This window comes from Megascapheus bottae, chromosome 14 (genome assembly GCF_031878675.1).
Source record: "Megascapheus bottae isolate mThoBot1 chromosome 14, mThoBot2.hap1, whole genome shotgun sequence".
In the NCBI taxonomy this organism is placed as follows: domain Eukaryota; kingdom Metazoa; phylum Chordata; class Mammalia; order Rodentia; family Geomyidae; genus Megascapheus; species Megascapheus bottae.
Window position 1 is genome coordinate 13,145,087 of NC_143522.1, and position 15,538 is coordinate 13,160,624.

At 39.8% G+C, this 15,538-nt stretch overlaps 1 protein-coding gene across 22 annotated transcripts in view; it reads left to right on the plus strand.

Annotated features, from left to right (window-relative positions):
* The window catches only part of Ttll5 (tubulin tyrosine ligase like 5), a 249,727-nt gene that overhangs the window by 141,501 nt on the left and 92,688 nt on the right, over nucleotides 1–15,538 (plus strand). For all 22 annotated transcript variants that reach the window (XR_016537574.1, XM_090344520.1, XM_090344522.1 and 19 more), the window contains one exon: nucleotides 8,979–9,133. Coding sequence is in view for 21 of the 22 variants with exons in the window: in XM_090344520.1 (XP_090200646.1) it covers nucleotides 8,979–9,133 (155 nt within the window). In the remaining variant the exon portion in view is untranslated. The remainder of the gene's footprint in view (nucleotides 1–8,978; nucleotides 9,134–15,538) is intronic.

Genomic DNA, 15,538 nt, shown 5'->3' on the forward strand with positions numbered 1-15,538 from the left:
ATTTACTTGGTAGAGTACTTGAGGGCTCATAATGACTTGTCTTTTTCATTATCTTGTGTGATATCTTCCTGCCTCTTAATATCATTTTGCTTGAGTTTTTCTGTGGCGGAGCTAGAAGTGACTGCACATTATTCATTGCTGCTGCTACTGAGAGAACAGTAGGGAAGTAGAATCCATGATTCACTTCCTTGAGGTTCAGAAAAAGATGTGCAGAGAGGATCTGCCACTACAGTTCTCTTAATTACTAAAGATTCTTGGCTCTAGTCTCCAGGGTATGATCACTAGCTTTGTTGACTTGCTTTAGACAGTATATGATACATTATCTTCTTTGCCCACTAAGCCTAAATCCTAAATCACCACCACATAGTTGGCCACCTAGCCATCTTTCCCTTAGACTGGCCCTTGAATCTTCATTCTTAAACCATTTTATTAGAAAGATAAATTGAAGGAAATGCACGTTTTCCCCTATGGCCCTAGAACAAAACTAGCCTCAGATTCTGTTTTTGACCTTACATTCTGCCATGGCAAACAGCTCCATCATGCCTTATTAGTTATATTAGAAGACACGGTCCAAAGGAAGGCAGGCCCAGAAAGAGAATAGAAACAATGAGTGAACTAGCTCAGGGGCTTTTATCAGCAGCCCTTCAGTCCCACGGTCTGCCTCTCTTCCATAGCCGAAGAGGTTCCAGGGAAAGGAGACCAATAAGACCTGTCCCACATCCCACCCATCTTCCCTCTCACCTGTCTATTATGACTTTAACTGACTAGTCCCCTTCAGCACTTCCCAGAAAACAGCACTTAATTTACCACCATTCTAACACCATTCAATTCAGATCTTTTAGAGACTTATTCATCTGTTAGAGTAATGTGGAATCACAGGCAGGCATTCAGGACCTTTCTAAAGCTATTTCTCTGTCTCTTCTTATCTTGTGTTACCCTATCTTTTACCACATTAAACTTTCCATTTCTCAGACATCTTTCTTGTCCTTTGGGGTCTAACTTAGGTCCTTCTTTAAATTTTCTTAGTACCATTACATTTTAATGGTCTTACATACTGCTGTCTGTCCAAAGATCTTTTCTTCCCTATTAGACTGTAAATTCCTATGTGGTATAAAGGCAGAGGTAACATCTTTCTCTGTATCGAACTTCAGACTTTACCCAAGGACTTGCCTATAATAGGTAATATAGTGCATTTTGTCATTGTTGATTAATTATCTCTGAGTTTTGAACTTGTTAAAATTTTTATTGTAAAGTTGATGTACAGAAAGGTTATGGTTACATAAGTCAGGTATGCAAGTACATTTCTTTTTGAACAGTGTCACCTCTTCCCTCGTTTTTTCCCAGTTTTTTCCCTCTCAACCACCCTCCCTCACAAGTTGTATATAGTTCATTTCAAACATAGTATCTGGAGAGTATCACTGCTGCATTAGTTCATCTTTTGTCCCACCATTTTCTTGCTCCCACTTACTCTCCCCAACACAGATAAATTTACATATAAGACAAAAATTACTAAAATAAGAAACAGTGACAGAGGAAGAAAACAGCAACAACAAAAGTAAAAATAAGAAAAAATTCTTTAGGTATACTGAACTATAGCATTTTTGGAGCATACCACCACATGAAGCATGATGTAGTTAGGGCTTCTCTGAATACTACAAGTGTTCCTGGGTGGAGGGGGTGTTCTAGGAATCCAATAGGGCAATTCCATGATATTTTAATTGTAGTACTTCCAACAGCAGTTCTTTGAGCTAACAGCAATAACAAGCAGCAACATGTGGGCGGGCCAGGCACTGGAAATTGGCCTCATTCTCTGTTTCTCCTGCCCTCCTTTTCAATCCATCACCTGTATTTATTCCTGCAGTAATTTAAACACTTGTCTAGATGGAATGCATGCAATGTGTCCCAGCCCCACACATTCAGATATTTGCTCACCTGCTTTATGCGGGGGCCGTCTCTAAAATAAACATTGATACTAAAAGAAAAGAAATGCTCTGGGGTCACTGTGGCAGTGGACATGAGATAACAATGGGAGTGGAACATCTAGATAAGCTGCCCCAAGAGAGTGGGGAACTGAGGAAGAAGAGTAGGAGGTAGAGGATAAGAAGTGAAACCTTGCCAAGCTATCCCAAGGTTTAGATGAAGGTAGGATCCATGACCAAATGAGGTATAAGTAACCAATTGATTTTAGGCTCTAGTGTCTTGGAGGTTTGGGGTTGATTGCATTTGTTGCCTGTTATTATTGTTGTTGTTGTTTAAATAAGCACCATTTCTCATGGCAGACTGAGAACTACTCAGAATTTCCTAGTTAGTTCAAAATTGTTTTATCTACTTTTATACCCAAAACATATTTAATGACTACTCATTTTAAAAATCAAGTAACTGAACAACATTGTGAAATAGAAAAACTTAAAGTTCCTAATGGAATAATTTTCTAATCTTCTTTGTTTTATATTTTCTTCTTATCCCATCAAAGGCATTCTACTGAGTTTTATGCAGGGAGGAAGCAGTGAATGGCTCCCCTTTCTTATTTTTTTCCTGTCAGTTTTTTTGGTGGTCCCCTATAATAAGGGGACTTTACAAGGGAAGTGCATTGCCTGTGGAACTTGTTAAATACAGATTTTGGTTCTTTGGTACTTGAACTGAGCTCAGAGTCTGCATTTTGAACTAGCTGTTATTGGTCCATGGACTAAAGCTGTAAGTATCAAGGCTCAGGGAAGCAATTGAGGCAAATGGAATAATACAATAGTTAAAACTATAAACTTGAGCTGAGTGCAGTGTTTCATACTTGTTGTAATTCCAGCTACATGGGAGGCAGATATCAAGAATATCTCAATTTGAGACCAGCCTGACCCCATCGCAGCCAAAGCTGAACATGGTGACATAATGCCTAAGAAGGATTGAAATCCAGGGCAGCCCAAGCATTAACACAAGAGTCAACTTGAAAAATAGAAGCAAAAAAAGCTAGAAGCTTGGCCCAAGGAGAGCACCTCTGCCTGCCTAGCAAACTCAAGGTCTTGAATTCTACCCCTAGTACCACCATATACACACAAAAAAGCACAAGATTGAGAACTCTTGCCTTAAGATGGCAAGGAATGGAATCCAAGCCTGATGATTATTTGCTGTTGAGCAAGCTGTTTTACCTTTCAACCCTCAGTCTCCCTGTTTATGTACCTTGAAGATTAAACAATTTATATATAGGTAATATACTTTTTAAAACGTTAGTGTATGTTAAATCTAGCCATCATTAATGTTAGTCTGATTTTGATATTGCCATGATTAAGTAGAATCTGAAAAGTATCATTTACATAAAAATTGATGATGGCTAAAGGTCATCTTAAAGGTGGTCCAGACAAGACCTATAATACTCTTAAATGTATATGCTGTCTTTTGCAGATAAAATTGTGTTTACTGGGGCCGGGAGTTTGGCCTAGTGGTTAAAGTGCTTGCCTAGCATGCATGAAGACCCGGGTTCGATTCCTCGGTACCACATACATAGAAAAAAGCCGGAAGTGGTGCTGAGGCTCAAGTGGTAGAGCTCTAGCCTTGAGAAAATCCAAGGACAGTGCTCAGGCCCTGAGCTCAAGCCCAGGACTGGCAAAAAAAAAAAAAAAAAATTGTGTTTACTATTGTCAGTTGGGCAGGCTCATTGAGTCATAGTTCTCATCATTAAAAGAATTTTAACCTATCCTCTTTCTGTCTCTCAGATCCCTTTCTGAACAATGGCAGGATTCTGTGATTTCGTCAGTTATCATATATGTTCAGTTATTAGCCCAGGGAAGCCAATTGGTCCAGTGACTATGATTTTCCCTTTAACAAAACTGATGGGGCATTGGTTTTGGGACTGGTGCTCTCTTTTCATGTACTGTATGGCTGTCTTTTTTATAGACGTCAGTGCCAGTGCCAGTGGCTCATGCCTGGAATCCTTACTACTCAAGAGGCTGGGATCTGAGGATTGTAGTTCAAAGCTAGTTGGAGCAGGAAAGTCTGTGTGGTTCTTATCTCTAACCACCAAAAAGGCAGAAGTGGAGCTGTGGCTCAGGAGGTAGAGCACTAGCCTTGAGCAAAAAAAAAAGTATGGGCAGCACTCAGGCCCTGAGTTCAAGCCCCAGGATAGAACAAAAAAGAAAGAAAAAGAAACAGCTCTTTAGCAGTGATATGTTTATTGTGGTTGCATATCAAATATATCTAAATGCTTCTTTCCACTTAATCTTCATCTAATAGATCTGGTTGTGTTAAGTTGCCTAGAGAAATGTAGCTGAGCAGAGAAGCAGATGTAGCCTGGTGACATCCATATTTATCATTGTTCTAGCCTGTTAGGGAAGAAACCATTGGACAAGACCGTGATTGAAATAGTTTATTAAGAGCTGACCTAGTGCTGAGGGAATCTGCTTTGCTCCTAGGCCTTCCTTAGGCAAAACAAAATAGTACTAAGGCCGAACTTGATGTAATCCAGTGATTCCTGCCCATTCGGAGGTTAATCTTGAGATAATTTATTAGTGTGGAAGAAACTTAATCCAGGTACAAATCTAATCACAGGGATTTATCCACATCTGATTAAGGCTCTAAAAATGTATTCTCCAATAAAGTAGCTATTAGATACATCTGATACTTTAAATCAAGTTTAAAATCCAGTTTTTAGCCACAGCAGCGGTAGTTCAATATATAATATCCACATGTGGCTAGTGGCCACTATATTGGATAGAACAAAATACAGAACATGTTCATCACCAGCAAACATCCTGTTAAATAGAGAAGAGATAGAAAATCAGTACATTTCCCTTGCCATTCTGATTGATTGGTAATGGCTACTTGGAAAACTGTATATAGAAGATTCTGAGTTCACATTCTGGCTAGCCCCAGACAATGCAGTTAGTGTTGCAAGTCTGAGAGAGACAGAGCTGGAATGTATGTGCTAACTTTTTCAGACAACCACAGGGGTGATTCCTCTCAGTGGCGTAACAGAGCAACAGGTTGTTACAGTTGTTTTCCTCAGGAAAGCCTTTGGAGAGAAAGATGAGAAGCCTGTAAGATTTCTTGTTCTTTATAGTAGTCACTTTTTCTGTCTCCAAGTAAATTATCCAGAATGCCTTGCTTTTGTATAGTAAGAAGTTACAGTGGCTGCCAGTTGCACATTTACATGGAATGAGGCTGGATGTTACAACCCACCAGTAAACCAAACTTAGCTACACATTCCTGTCCCTTTCCAGTCTATCTCTCTTTAGTAAAACTGACTGAGAGTACTTTTTTGTTTTACTTCTATAGTGTCCTCTCGTGAGGGGTTAAAAAAATAGGAAATAAAATGTTAGGGAAAAAAGCTGAACACTGGTGGCTTTTGCCTGTAATCCTAGCTACTCAGGAGACTGAGATCTAAATATCATGGTTCGAAGCCAGCCTGGGCAGGGAAGTCTAGAAGTTAGACACAGAACAGCTTGAAGTGGCACTGTGGCTAGAGAGGTAAATAATTAGCTTTGAGCAAAAGGAGCGTAGGTACAGTGCCCAGGCCCAGAGTTCAAGCACTAGGACTGGCCAAAAAAAAAAAAAAGTAGGAAAAAAAGGGAAAGGCTAATAATTTTTTTTTTAGATTTGAGCTCTGTATCTGATGACATTTTCAAGAGAAAAATCTTTAATAGTAAGGGTTTGAATTGGATTTTACAAGAGTACAAGTTGTATGACTGTTATATGACCTCAATTATTTTGAGTAATAACTTCTCTTCTGTGAGATGAGGTGTTAAAGTCTCCCTCCATAAGAAATAAATAGGTAAAGAGTAAGTGAAATATAAAACCCACAGTGCCAGACACTTCCACTGTTAAGAACTCAAATGCTAACCCATATTACTTGAAAAAGGTATACTACATGTACCTAGAATTTAACGTTCTTTATTCTGGTGTTGGCCCGTATAGTGGTTTAGCTTCTATGTAGTTGTTTAGCTTCTTCAGCCTTCAATTTCCTCTTTTGTGAGATGAATAACAACAGGACTATTTCTTAGTGTTAAATGAGGTAATGTACATCAAGATATGCAAGGACACCTAAAACATAGCACATAGTGAATGTTGGACACTTGTTAAATGTTAGGATGTAAATACTGATGTTTATATTTAAGCTAGCCCTGCCAAAAGGCAGGAGATTACCAAGGTTATTTCTTCTCTCTTCTTTCTACATGCTGATCTTGAAATTATACCTTTTATACCAAACATGGTGAAGTGTGCACTTTTTTTTTTTTTTTTGGCCAGTCCTTGGCCGTAAACTCAGGGCCTGAGCACTATCCTTGAGCTTTCTCAAAGCAAGAGCTATACCATTTGAGCGACAGCACCACTTCTGGCTTTTTTTCTATGTATGTGGTACCGAGGAATTGAACCTGGGTCTTCTTGCATACTAGGCAAGTACTCTGTCACTAAGCCAAACTCCAGGCCCCACTGCACTTTTTTTCTATTACTATTCTGCTGTCATTATTAGGCCTCCTTTATTAAGCCTTGTGCAAAATGGTTATAATGACTTAGCTATCTTGGTAGTTTTTCACAAGCTACGACATCACATCTAATTTAAAAGGCCTGATATCTTAAGGCTAGGGAGAGAACAGTGCAGGCAAGAGAATATTCATATAGAGTAGGAAAATATTCAATCCTCTGGGAGCCTGTGTCATCATCATCTCAGGACCTGATGGTGTTTCTTCTGAGGTATAGGAAGGGCAAATCATTGCAAGGAAACTAGAGACTGAAAAAAAGGTATTACTGAATTTTTAACTGGGTCTTCCTTGTCAGCGCATACCTTTCCTTTACTCCTGCTATTGCAGAAAGTGAGGCAGAAGTGAGAATCTGTGCCTGATTTCCACTAAAGCCTGGGTCCACCCTTGCAGGGCAGAACACAGCCAGAGTGTCTCCACCCCAGCTGCCAGACCAGCCAAAGACTGCTCTTGACCTATGGAAAACCGCTTTCCCTCCAAGAAAAGTATTTTGGTGTGAAGACACAGGCCTCTGCCATTTTCACCATGGAGTAATGTAACTGAGAAGGAAACATTCGGCTGTTGCTAAAAGTGACCTCTTCCCGCCCCCCCCAAAAAAAATTTTTAGGTTGTTTTAAAAATCTAAAGAATTTAAAATCTAAGAAAATCTAAAATTAAAATCTTTTGTTTGTAAATTATAGTTAGCTATTCTAGATAGCTAGGCCATTTTATATTAGAGCATTTAAGATGGAGTTTCCATCTCCTGTTTGATGACTTAAATCGCTGCTGGTGGCTAATGCTCCACCTATACTAAGCTGTGCATCTTTCTTCTTTTCAGTATTTCAGTGTTTAGTAATGCTTCTCCCAACCGTCCTTTTTTCTCTGACCCACTGCTGCTGCCCATGACTTTCTACCTCACAGCTACATTTATCTTAACAACTTAAAAAAATTGTTGGATTGTAAAAATAATGTAAATCCAGTATATAAAATGTGGAAATTTAGGTTAAATATGAGAAAGAAAGCAAGTCACTGCTTGCCAATTAATGCTGTTTATTTTTCACAATGCTTATTTCTAATCTTCCAGGATATATTCTGTCACTTCACAGTATGACTTTTTACTAACATGATTTTTTTCTTGAGTTATCAGCATGTGCTTTTATCATTGTGTTCATAGATAAATAGTAATCTTTGAGAACAAAGTTTAAAACAATACTGTTAGCTAATTAGACCTTCTTTTTCAGTATTAAAAACAATGCTTGTTAGTGTCTAATCATAATAGAGTGTTGTAAGAATATGGACTTTGGAAACCAGAAACAGTGGCTCAAATCCTACCTTGGTCAGTATCCCAGAGCCTCAGAGCAATACTGACCTCAATTTCTTTCTTTGTAAAGTGAAACTTATGACTTTACTTATTATCAGACTTGTGTTCATTTACGAGATGTGTGTAAAGTACTGTTTCTACATAGAACTTGACACATGATAGATGCTAACACATATTAACTGCTGTTAATCATATGCAACTTTTTCACCTAGCTTCATAGAAGCCAGACCATAGCATCAAAACCTATGAATACTATAATACTTTAATAGCAACAAACTTCCATATCTTTCTTCTAGAAAGACACAATTTATACACCCACAAGTAGTGTAAGTACTGTTGTGTGCTATTTTTCTTATTATTATGTTTGTCAGTATAACAAGAAAATTGTTTTCTACAACTTGTTTTTCCTGGTAATTTGCATTTACTTCTTGTAATTTTCACTTAACGATGGAAATAGCAAATGTGAAATGTTTAATTAGACTAATCGTATTTCTTCTGTGTAAATTATTTTTGAAGTCAATACCCATTTTATATTGACAGTCCTTTTCTATCTAATTTACTGAGTCTTTTGTATAATTTTTGTTATTTATAATTAAAGTTTAATGAGAATTTAGACTTTCTAGATGAGGAAAAAAGTACAATGAAGTTTGTCTAGATTTTTGTGTATGTGTGTGTGGGGGGGGGGTCATGGGGCTTGAATTCTGGGCCTGGATGCTGTCCCTGAGCTCTTTAGCTCAAAGCCACCACCCTACCTTTCAGCCACAGCACCACTTCCAATTTTTTAGAAGTTAATTGGAGATAAGAGTCTCAGGTTCTTTAGTGCCAGGGCTGACTTTGAACCAAGATCCTCAGATCTCAGCCTCCTGAGTCACTAGGATTACAGGCGTGAGCCACTGCACCCAGCTTGAAGTTTGTCTAGATTTTTCATCCATTACCTGGCACAGAGTAAATGCGATTTTGCTGTTTGTTTTTGTTGTCCATCTTTGTTTTCACTCACACCTAGCACAGCCTCTGTGGGTTGCAGAGTAGGAGCAGGATAGTATGTTATATTAATTTCATCACCATCCATGCTCACCTCTGCTTTTGTACACACCAGCCTTCCCTGTGCATTTTGGACCCAACTCAGATGACTCAGCATCTTTTGGATTTTACTTGATTTTCATGATACTTTTCTAAAACTCTTTCAGATCAGTTTATTTCTCTCACTTTACTTCTAGGTAGCAAACCTGAATTTGGCAAGTGCCGTCTTAAACAGAAGCAGTGCTTCAACTCCCCCTACCCTCCGACCTCTCATCAGTCCTAGTGGTCCAACCTGGTCAATGCAGTCAGACCCTCTCGCTCTTGAGAACTCTTCAAGCCCCATTGGAAGCAGGTACGTAAATGGCCCTGGTGCCAGCACCCCAACCAAACCATTCTCACCTTGGGTTTTACATGGAGGTCCAAGCCAGACAGCTGCCTGGAAGGGGTTCCCAAGACACCTTGCTTTAGTGGCTAATACAGATGGCATTGGTCCCTGAGTCAGTGGAACTATTGAGAAAATGTGACTGTTACAGTGAGGTCTTCTGACCACTGAAATTCTTTACTTCCAAATAAAGAAATACGGTCCCAATGAGTCCCCACCCTGTACTGTACTTCCAGCTTCTGCCTCTTCTGTATTGCCTTGCTCTGAGCTGGGAGGGAGTGCCTAATTGTTGAAATATCTGTTGGTTATTATTATTATTACTTTGGAGCTAATTTAGGAACCAGAAACTTCCCAGGAAGTAACATAGGGAAAACATATTACATCATGCACTGGTCTTTCATACCCATGATCATGTGGTTGGAGTGAAAAGAATCATCTCAGTTGAGAACTGTGAGGAGTTGGAGACACAAGTAGGACTTTTTGAGACAGGGCACCCCACACATAGTTCTCCTCACAGGAAAAGTTTGTTGTTCAGTGATTTATAATCTACCGAGTAACCACATTCCTGAAATGTAAGTCGTAAAAAGAAATTGTTTATACCATAGGGCTTGATTTTCCATGTAAGTGTTTCCAAATATTCCATTTTCATGTTAAAATCAGTCTTTTTATTATAAAGAACATTTTCACCACAATTTTGGATATTCTGTTGGACAAAGCTGCAGGCATTTTCCGTACTGTTAAACAAAATGTCCAAAGTACATGTTTTAGAGTAGAGTTTTATCACTTTTATATTTATATGTAGAATTAGGAGGCAATCTTTAATAAAAAAAAGTTACAGCTAGGTGATATCTTTCTTTTGGTATCACCTGTGAGTACTCATATAGGGAATATTGGAGCCTCTCTGGGTCAGAGCTAGAACCTGGAGTTGTGTGAATTACCTTCCCTCAAGCCAGACTGTTTATGGATCTGAAATATCATGGGACATCTTACCATTTTCTTCAGAACCACTGTAGTCCAAACATAGCCCCTGTAAAGTCCTCTAGTCTTTTCCTTGAGCTATATTCCACAGCCCTCTCCTTTATCTCTTCTTTAAGTAGGTCCAGTTGTTAGATGCCATTCTAGTCCAGGGGAGACATAGGCAATCTGTAGTGGTCCCCCTGGTAACCTCTGATTGCCAGGATGACTGGAGGGTCAGCTTGGGAGTTTTATTTCCACATGAAATTCCTGGTGCACACATATTGGAGCAGCCTTATGTGGAGTTCCAGTTTCTTTCAGACCTGGCTATATTGGGGGCTATGGCGAAAGGCATTCTTCACAGTACTGAGTTCTGATTTCCACTTTCAACTGAAATCACTATTTTGTGGACATTTATTTAGTTTCTTGTTGGTTCTCCTATATAGTAAAGGGTGGCTAAGTTTGAGTATGGGATTCATAGCTTAGAGTTGTGAGGTTTTTTTTAAAAAAACAATTTCATTCATACCTTAAAACTGTTAAATAGGCAATTATGTATGTTTCATTTTATTTTTATTTTGTTAGTCGTGGGGCTTGAACTCTGGGCCTGGACTGTCTATAAATGCTTCAGCTCAAGGCTAGCTGAGCCACAGCTTGCCATTTTGAGCCACAGCACCACTTCCAGTTTTCTGATGGTTGATTGGAATTAAGAGTCTCACTGACTTTTGTGCCCAGGCTTGCTTTGAACCACTATCCTTAGATGTCAGCCTCCTGGGAAGCTAGGTGCTCCATGGTTCATTTTGTTTTATTGTTGTTTTTCGATGTAATTTTATTCATATTATTAAAGTACTGTGTATGGCTACCATAAGTCAGGTAATGAGTACATTTCTTTCTTTGGACAGTATCATTCCTTCCCAGTTTCCTCTGAGATGTGAGTTTTATTAGTGGTTTTGACACTAAATGACTCTAGCTATTCATTTAATCTTTTTTAGGTAAGCATACTTCTGTATAAACTGTCCTGTTGTGAGAGCATTCGGATTGCCTTTGAAGTACTTTGATCCTTCTGGAAGTGAGGACTGAGTAAACACAGGTCCTCTTAGTAGTTTTTCTACAATAGCAGCAGTGGATTTTAACACTGATAAATCCTACTAATTTACTAAACCAGAGTATGCCCTGGAAACTATCATAAGACATAAAGAGACTCCCATTGCTGGCTGTACTTTTCATCTCTTTGTGTTGGAGAATTCAGTGACTTGGTAGCCACAGGAATGAAAACTAGTGACTCACAAGAACTCTGCAAATAGTGTTATTTTTCATTCTTCCCCCACCCTCCGCATCCCCCCCCCCATGGTATTGCTATTGTTCTCAATTTTATGGATCACACAAGTTTTCACCAGACAACTTTTACTTCCCCCGCTCTTGGAAACCACTCCACATGTAGCCTCAGGGCTGTCGTTTCCCATTGGGTCACTGTGAGCTCAGCCCAGCTCCTCAAATCCCTTGGTTCCTTTGGTCTGTCTGGAGACCCTGCTCAGGCTTTGTTGTGGGAGAGAAGGCAAAGAGCCCATGACTTGCCCAGACAATCTGAGGCCTGGCCATACAGCTTGCAGTTCCCTAGACACTCTGGAGTTGAACTTGGCCAGCCATTCCTGTGTTGTTACTTTTCAGAGGTAATAAGTGAGATTAATTGCAGGCCATTCTCCAGAGGAGAGAGTAGTCAGGGCCAAATGCAGTCACATGTGTAGAGTCCTGAGGTGTGCCTCCAAGCAAGACTGGCTTAGAATTACACAGCAGGAATTCCAGAATGCAAGTACAACATGTTTATGATCTCCTTTTTCTTCAAGCCATGTTCAGGGTCTCTAGATATAGGTACCTGGCCATGTCGGCTTTTCTTTAGCCAATGAAAAACACTGAATTTTTCAAGCTGCCTTTTAAACATCCCTTTTCTGGGCACGTAGGGAGTCATTAGGAACTGAGAGCTGATGTGCAAAGACATTTCTTCATTACTGCCAGCCTTCCCTGGAATTAGACCATGTACATAAGGGAGATGACTTTCTAGGTGAGGAGCACTGAATGGATGCAGAGTACATTTTTCTTTATAAGACCTGCAATGGTTACTGTAAAGTCTTGGCTGCTGCTTGGAATGGTTTGGGAAGGACAGGAACTCAGACAGCTTGGCAGGAACCTGAGGCCCTGTTTTTTTCCAGTCCAGCCCTTCCTTGTGGATCGAGCTGTCAGGGAATCCCACGAATGTCTGGCTTCCTCTCCTTTGTATGTTTTTTCCAGCATTTGTCATTGGATTATTTTTATCCATCTCTGCTTTTTCATAAACGCATCCTGAATTTGTTTGTTCCTCGACATTAAAGGTAGGGGGAGTTGACAAAAGACTACCATACTCCATTACCTGTTATGATAGGACAGGGTGTTGTGGGCACAGTCTCTAGTCCAGTGAATTTCTGTGTTAGAACTTCAAATTCTATCAAGAAGTAAGTGGGAAATCCTGGAAATTTGTACCATATTGGATGTCCCCCTGTGCCTTTGTCCTCTTACTCTTCAGTAGTAGTTCATAAAGAGAATGGTACCCTATTGTAATGCTTAAGAACACAATTGACAGACCATTTTCCTAGTGTTTTTCTTCTTTCCTTTATTTCTTACACGTGTTTCTGCAGATTCAAGTTTTCATTTTCAATTGATCCTCGATGTGGATGTCTTCTAACAATGTGTCAGTACATTTTCTGTATGTTGGGCATTGTGTGGTAGGTATGAGGGGAGCAGTCTGGAGCAGAATAGGCTTTAAGCTCATAGGCTTGTATCCTTCCTGTTCTCAGCAGAGTTGGGTACTGGATAGGAGGTGACAGACATTTAAGATCTGATGTTTGATCGCTACATTTTATGTCATACGCAAGTAGGAGTATCAAGAAGACTGAATATAAGAAGCCAATCCTCTTACACACTGTTCTACACCATGTATGATTGTAGGGTCTGATGCACTGAAAAGAACCAGCTACAAAAGGACTAGTGATGTATGAGTCTGCTCACAGGAAAAAAAGTAGTGAAGATCAGAAACAAAGTGGAAAGGTGGTTGCCAAGGAATGAAGAGGATAAGGGGAGACTGTTTCACGGATATAATAAGGTTTCAATTTTGCAAGATAAAAAAAGATAGAGGTCTCCTGTAGAACACTGTGAATGTGCTGAATACTTCTGAACTATACACATAAAAATGGTTAAGATGGTAAACATAAAATTGGGTATTGTTATTTGCCTCTGTGTAAGTGAATTGTTCTGAACGTAAGCCTTCAAATTCTCTTTAAAAGCACGTCAGTTTTGTAGGAAATGGAGCTAGAAACCCCTCTGAGGAAGATGGCATGTCATAGTGGAAAGAAAGGACTTGAGAGTTAGACACTAAGATCTGGACTTTCTTATTGAGTATGTGCCCTGGGGCAAGCTAGTTTTCTGAATGACGATTTCCCCATCTTTTAAAAACTGTATATAAGTTGGGTATTAGTGGCTCACACCTGTAATCTTAGCTACTCAGAAGGCTGAGATCAGAGGATTGTGGTTCAAAGCCAGCATGGGCATGAAAGTCCCTGAGACTCTTTATCTCCAGTTAACCACCAGAAAATCAGCAGTGGGACAGTGGACAAAAGTGGTAGAGTGATATCCTTGAACAAAACAGCCAGGGACTGTGCCCCAAGCCCTGAGTTCATTTAGCCCCATGACAAACTTAAAAAAAATAATAATAATATCTACCTCATCCAATTAAGACTAAATTCACTTGTATAAGTAGCCAGCATAGTACCTGATTTGGGTATAGGTTCTTAATAATACTTATATTTCCTTTAGGGTGGGGGAGAAAAAGAAAGGAAGAAAATTAAAACTGAGCTTAATGGCTAGCTAAGATAAAACTAGTTAGTCACTGCCCTTGTATAGCCACTGCCTAGAGTAAGCTTATACAGACGAGACTATCTCCCAGCTGAGGATGGGAAGGCCAACAAGAGGCCCTTCCTTTCTTTCTGACCCCTTTGTTGAAGGCCGACTTCTTTCTACACAGCAGGCCTTTCCTCTCTGCTATCTTCTGAATGTTGAAATTTCCATTGTAGCTCAATGTTCCAGCCAGTAAACACTCATATTTTCCATCCATCCTGGGGGTCAAGTTTTGGGAGAGTTTGTCTCTGGAGGAGTTTGGAGCTTATAATTTTGTACTTTATCCTGTTATATAAACAACACTCTTTCGCCAAAGAGCACAATCTTTGGGGCGGGGGGAGTGTTTAAAAAAAAAAAAAAGCTCTTTCATATTCCAAGTTCTGTAGAAAGAATACTTACTCTCCTTTCTTTCCCCATAAAGAGAAGTTTACCTGACCTTCGTCCTCCTGAGTCTTAACTCTCACTCTTCCTTCCCCTGAGTAAAACCTTTTCCCCAGCACAGGAGGGGCAAAGACCTACACTTCTCTCTGAAATTCCCCTCTACTTTCTCAAGAAGCCAGCTACATAGCCTCTCAGGAATTATACCCTGAGGCAATGCAGGCTCTTCTGCAGTCTGTAACTCCTCATTCACCAAGAGAACTGAGTGCCAACATTGTTTGTGTCTCAGCCAGAAACATTGGCTTCTGCCTATTGAGGGGATGTTGGTAAACTCAGAAAAGATTTCCAAGACAGCTGGCTGGACAAAATCCCAGAACCTAGGCCAAGAACTTGAGGCCTGGTATCAGAAGTGAAAGAAATATATCTCATCCCCAAGACAGAATACAATGCAGATTCCTATGTGCTGCTAGTGTCAGTTCTTCTGTTCAGTTTGCTCCTTTATCCTGCCCCACCTCAGAGTATTAAAGACAGTCCCCATTACATTTCCTTAGGATGGACTTGTGTGTATAAGGCTAAATATGACTCCTTTTCTAAAATCAGAAAACTGTGGCTGTTGATCCCAGCAGATAACCAAAATCTCAGATCCTCAGGCTTCCCATATAAATTAGGGTATTTGCATAGATCCCATCTACCTGTACATTTGAAATCTCTAGATAACTTATTTAAGTATGTATTTTATATATAAAGGCATTACACTGAATTGCTTAGGGAATGATCACAAGGAAAAGCATCTATACATGTCTAGTATAGACACACTTTTTTTTTTTTTTTTTTTTTTTTTGCCAGTCCTGGGCTTGAGCTCAGGGCCTGAGCACTGTCCTTGGACTTTCTCAAGGCTTGAGCTCTACCACTTGAGCCTCAGCACCACTTCCGGCTTTTTTCTATGTATGTGGTACCGAGGAATCGAACCTGGGTCTTCGTGCATGCTAGGCAAGCACTTTAACCACTAGGCCAAACTCCTGGCCAGAAGTTTTTTGTTTTTTTTTTTGCCAGTCCTGGGCTTGACCTCAGGGCCTGAGCACTGTCCTTGGACTTTCTCAAGGCTAGAGCTCTACCACTTGA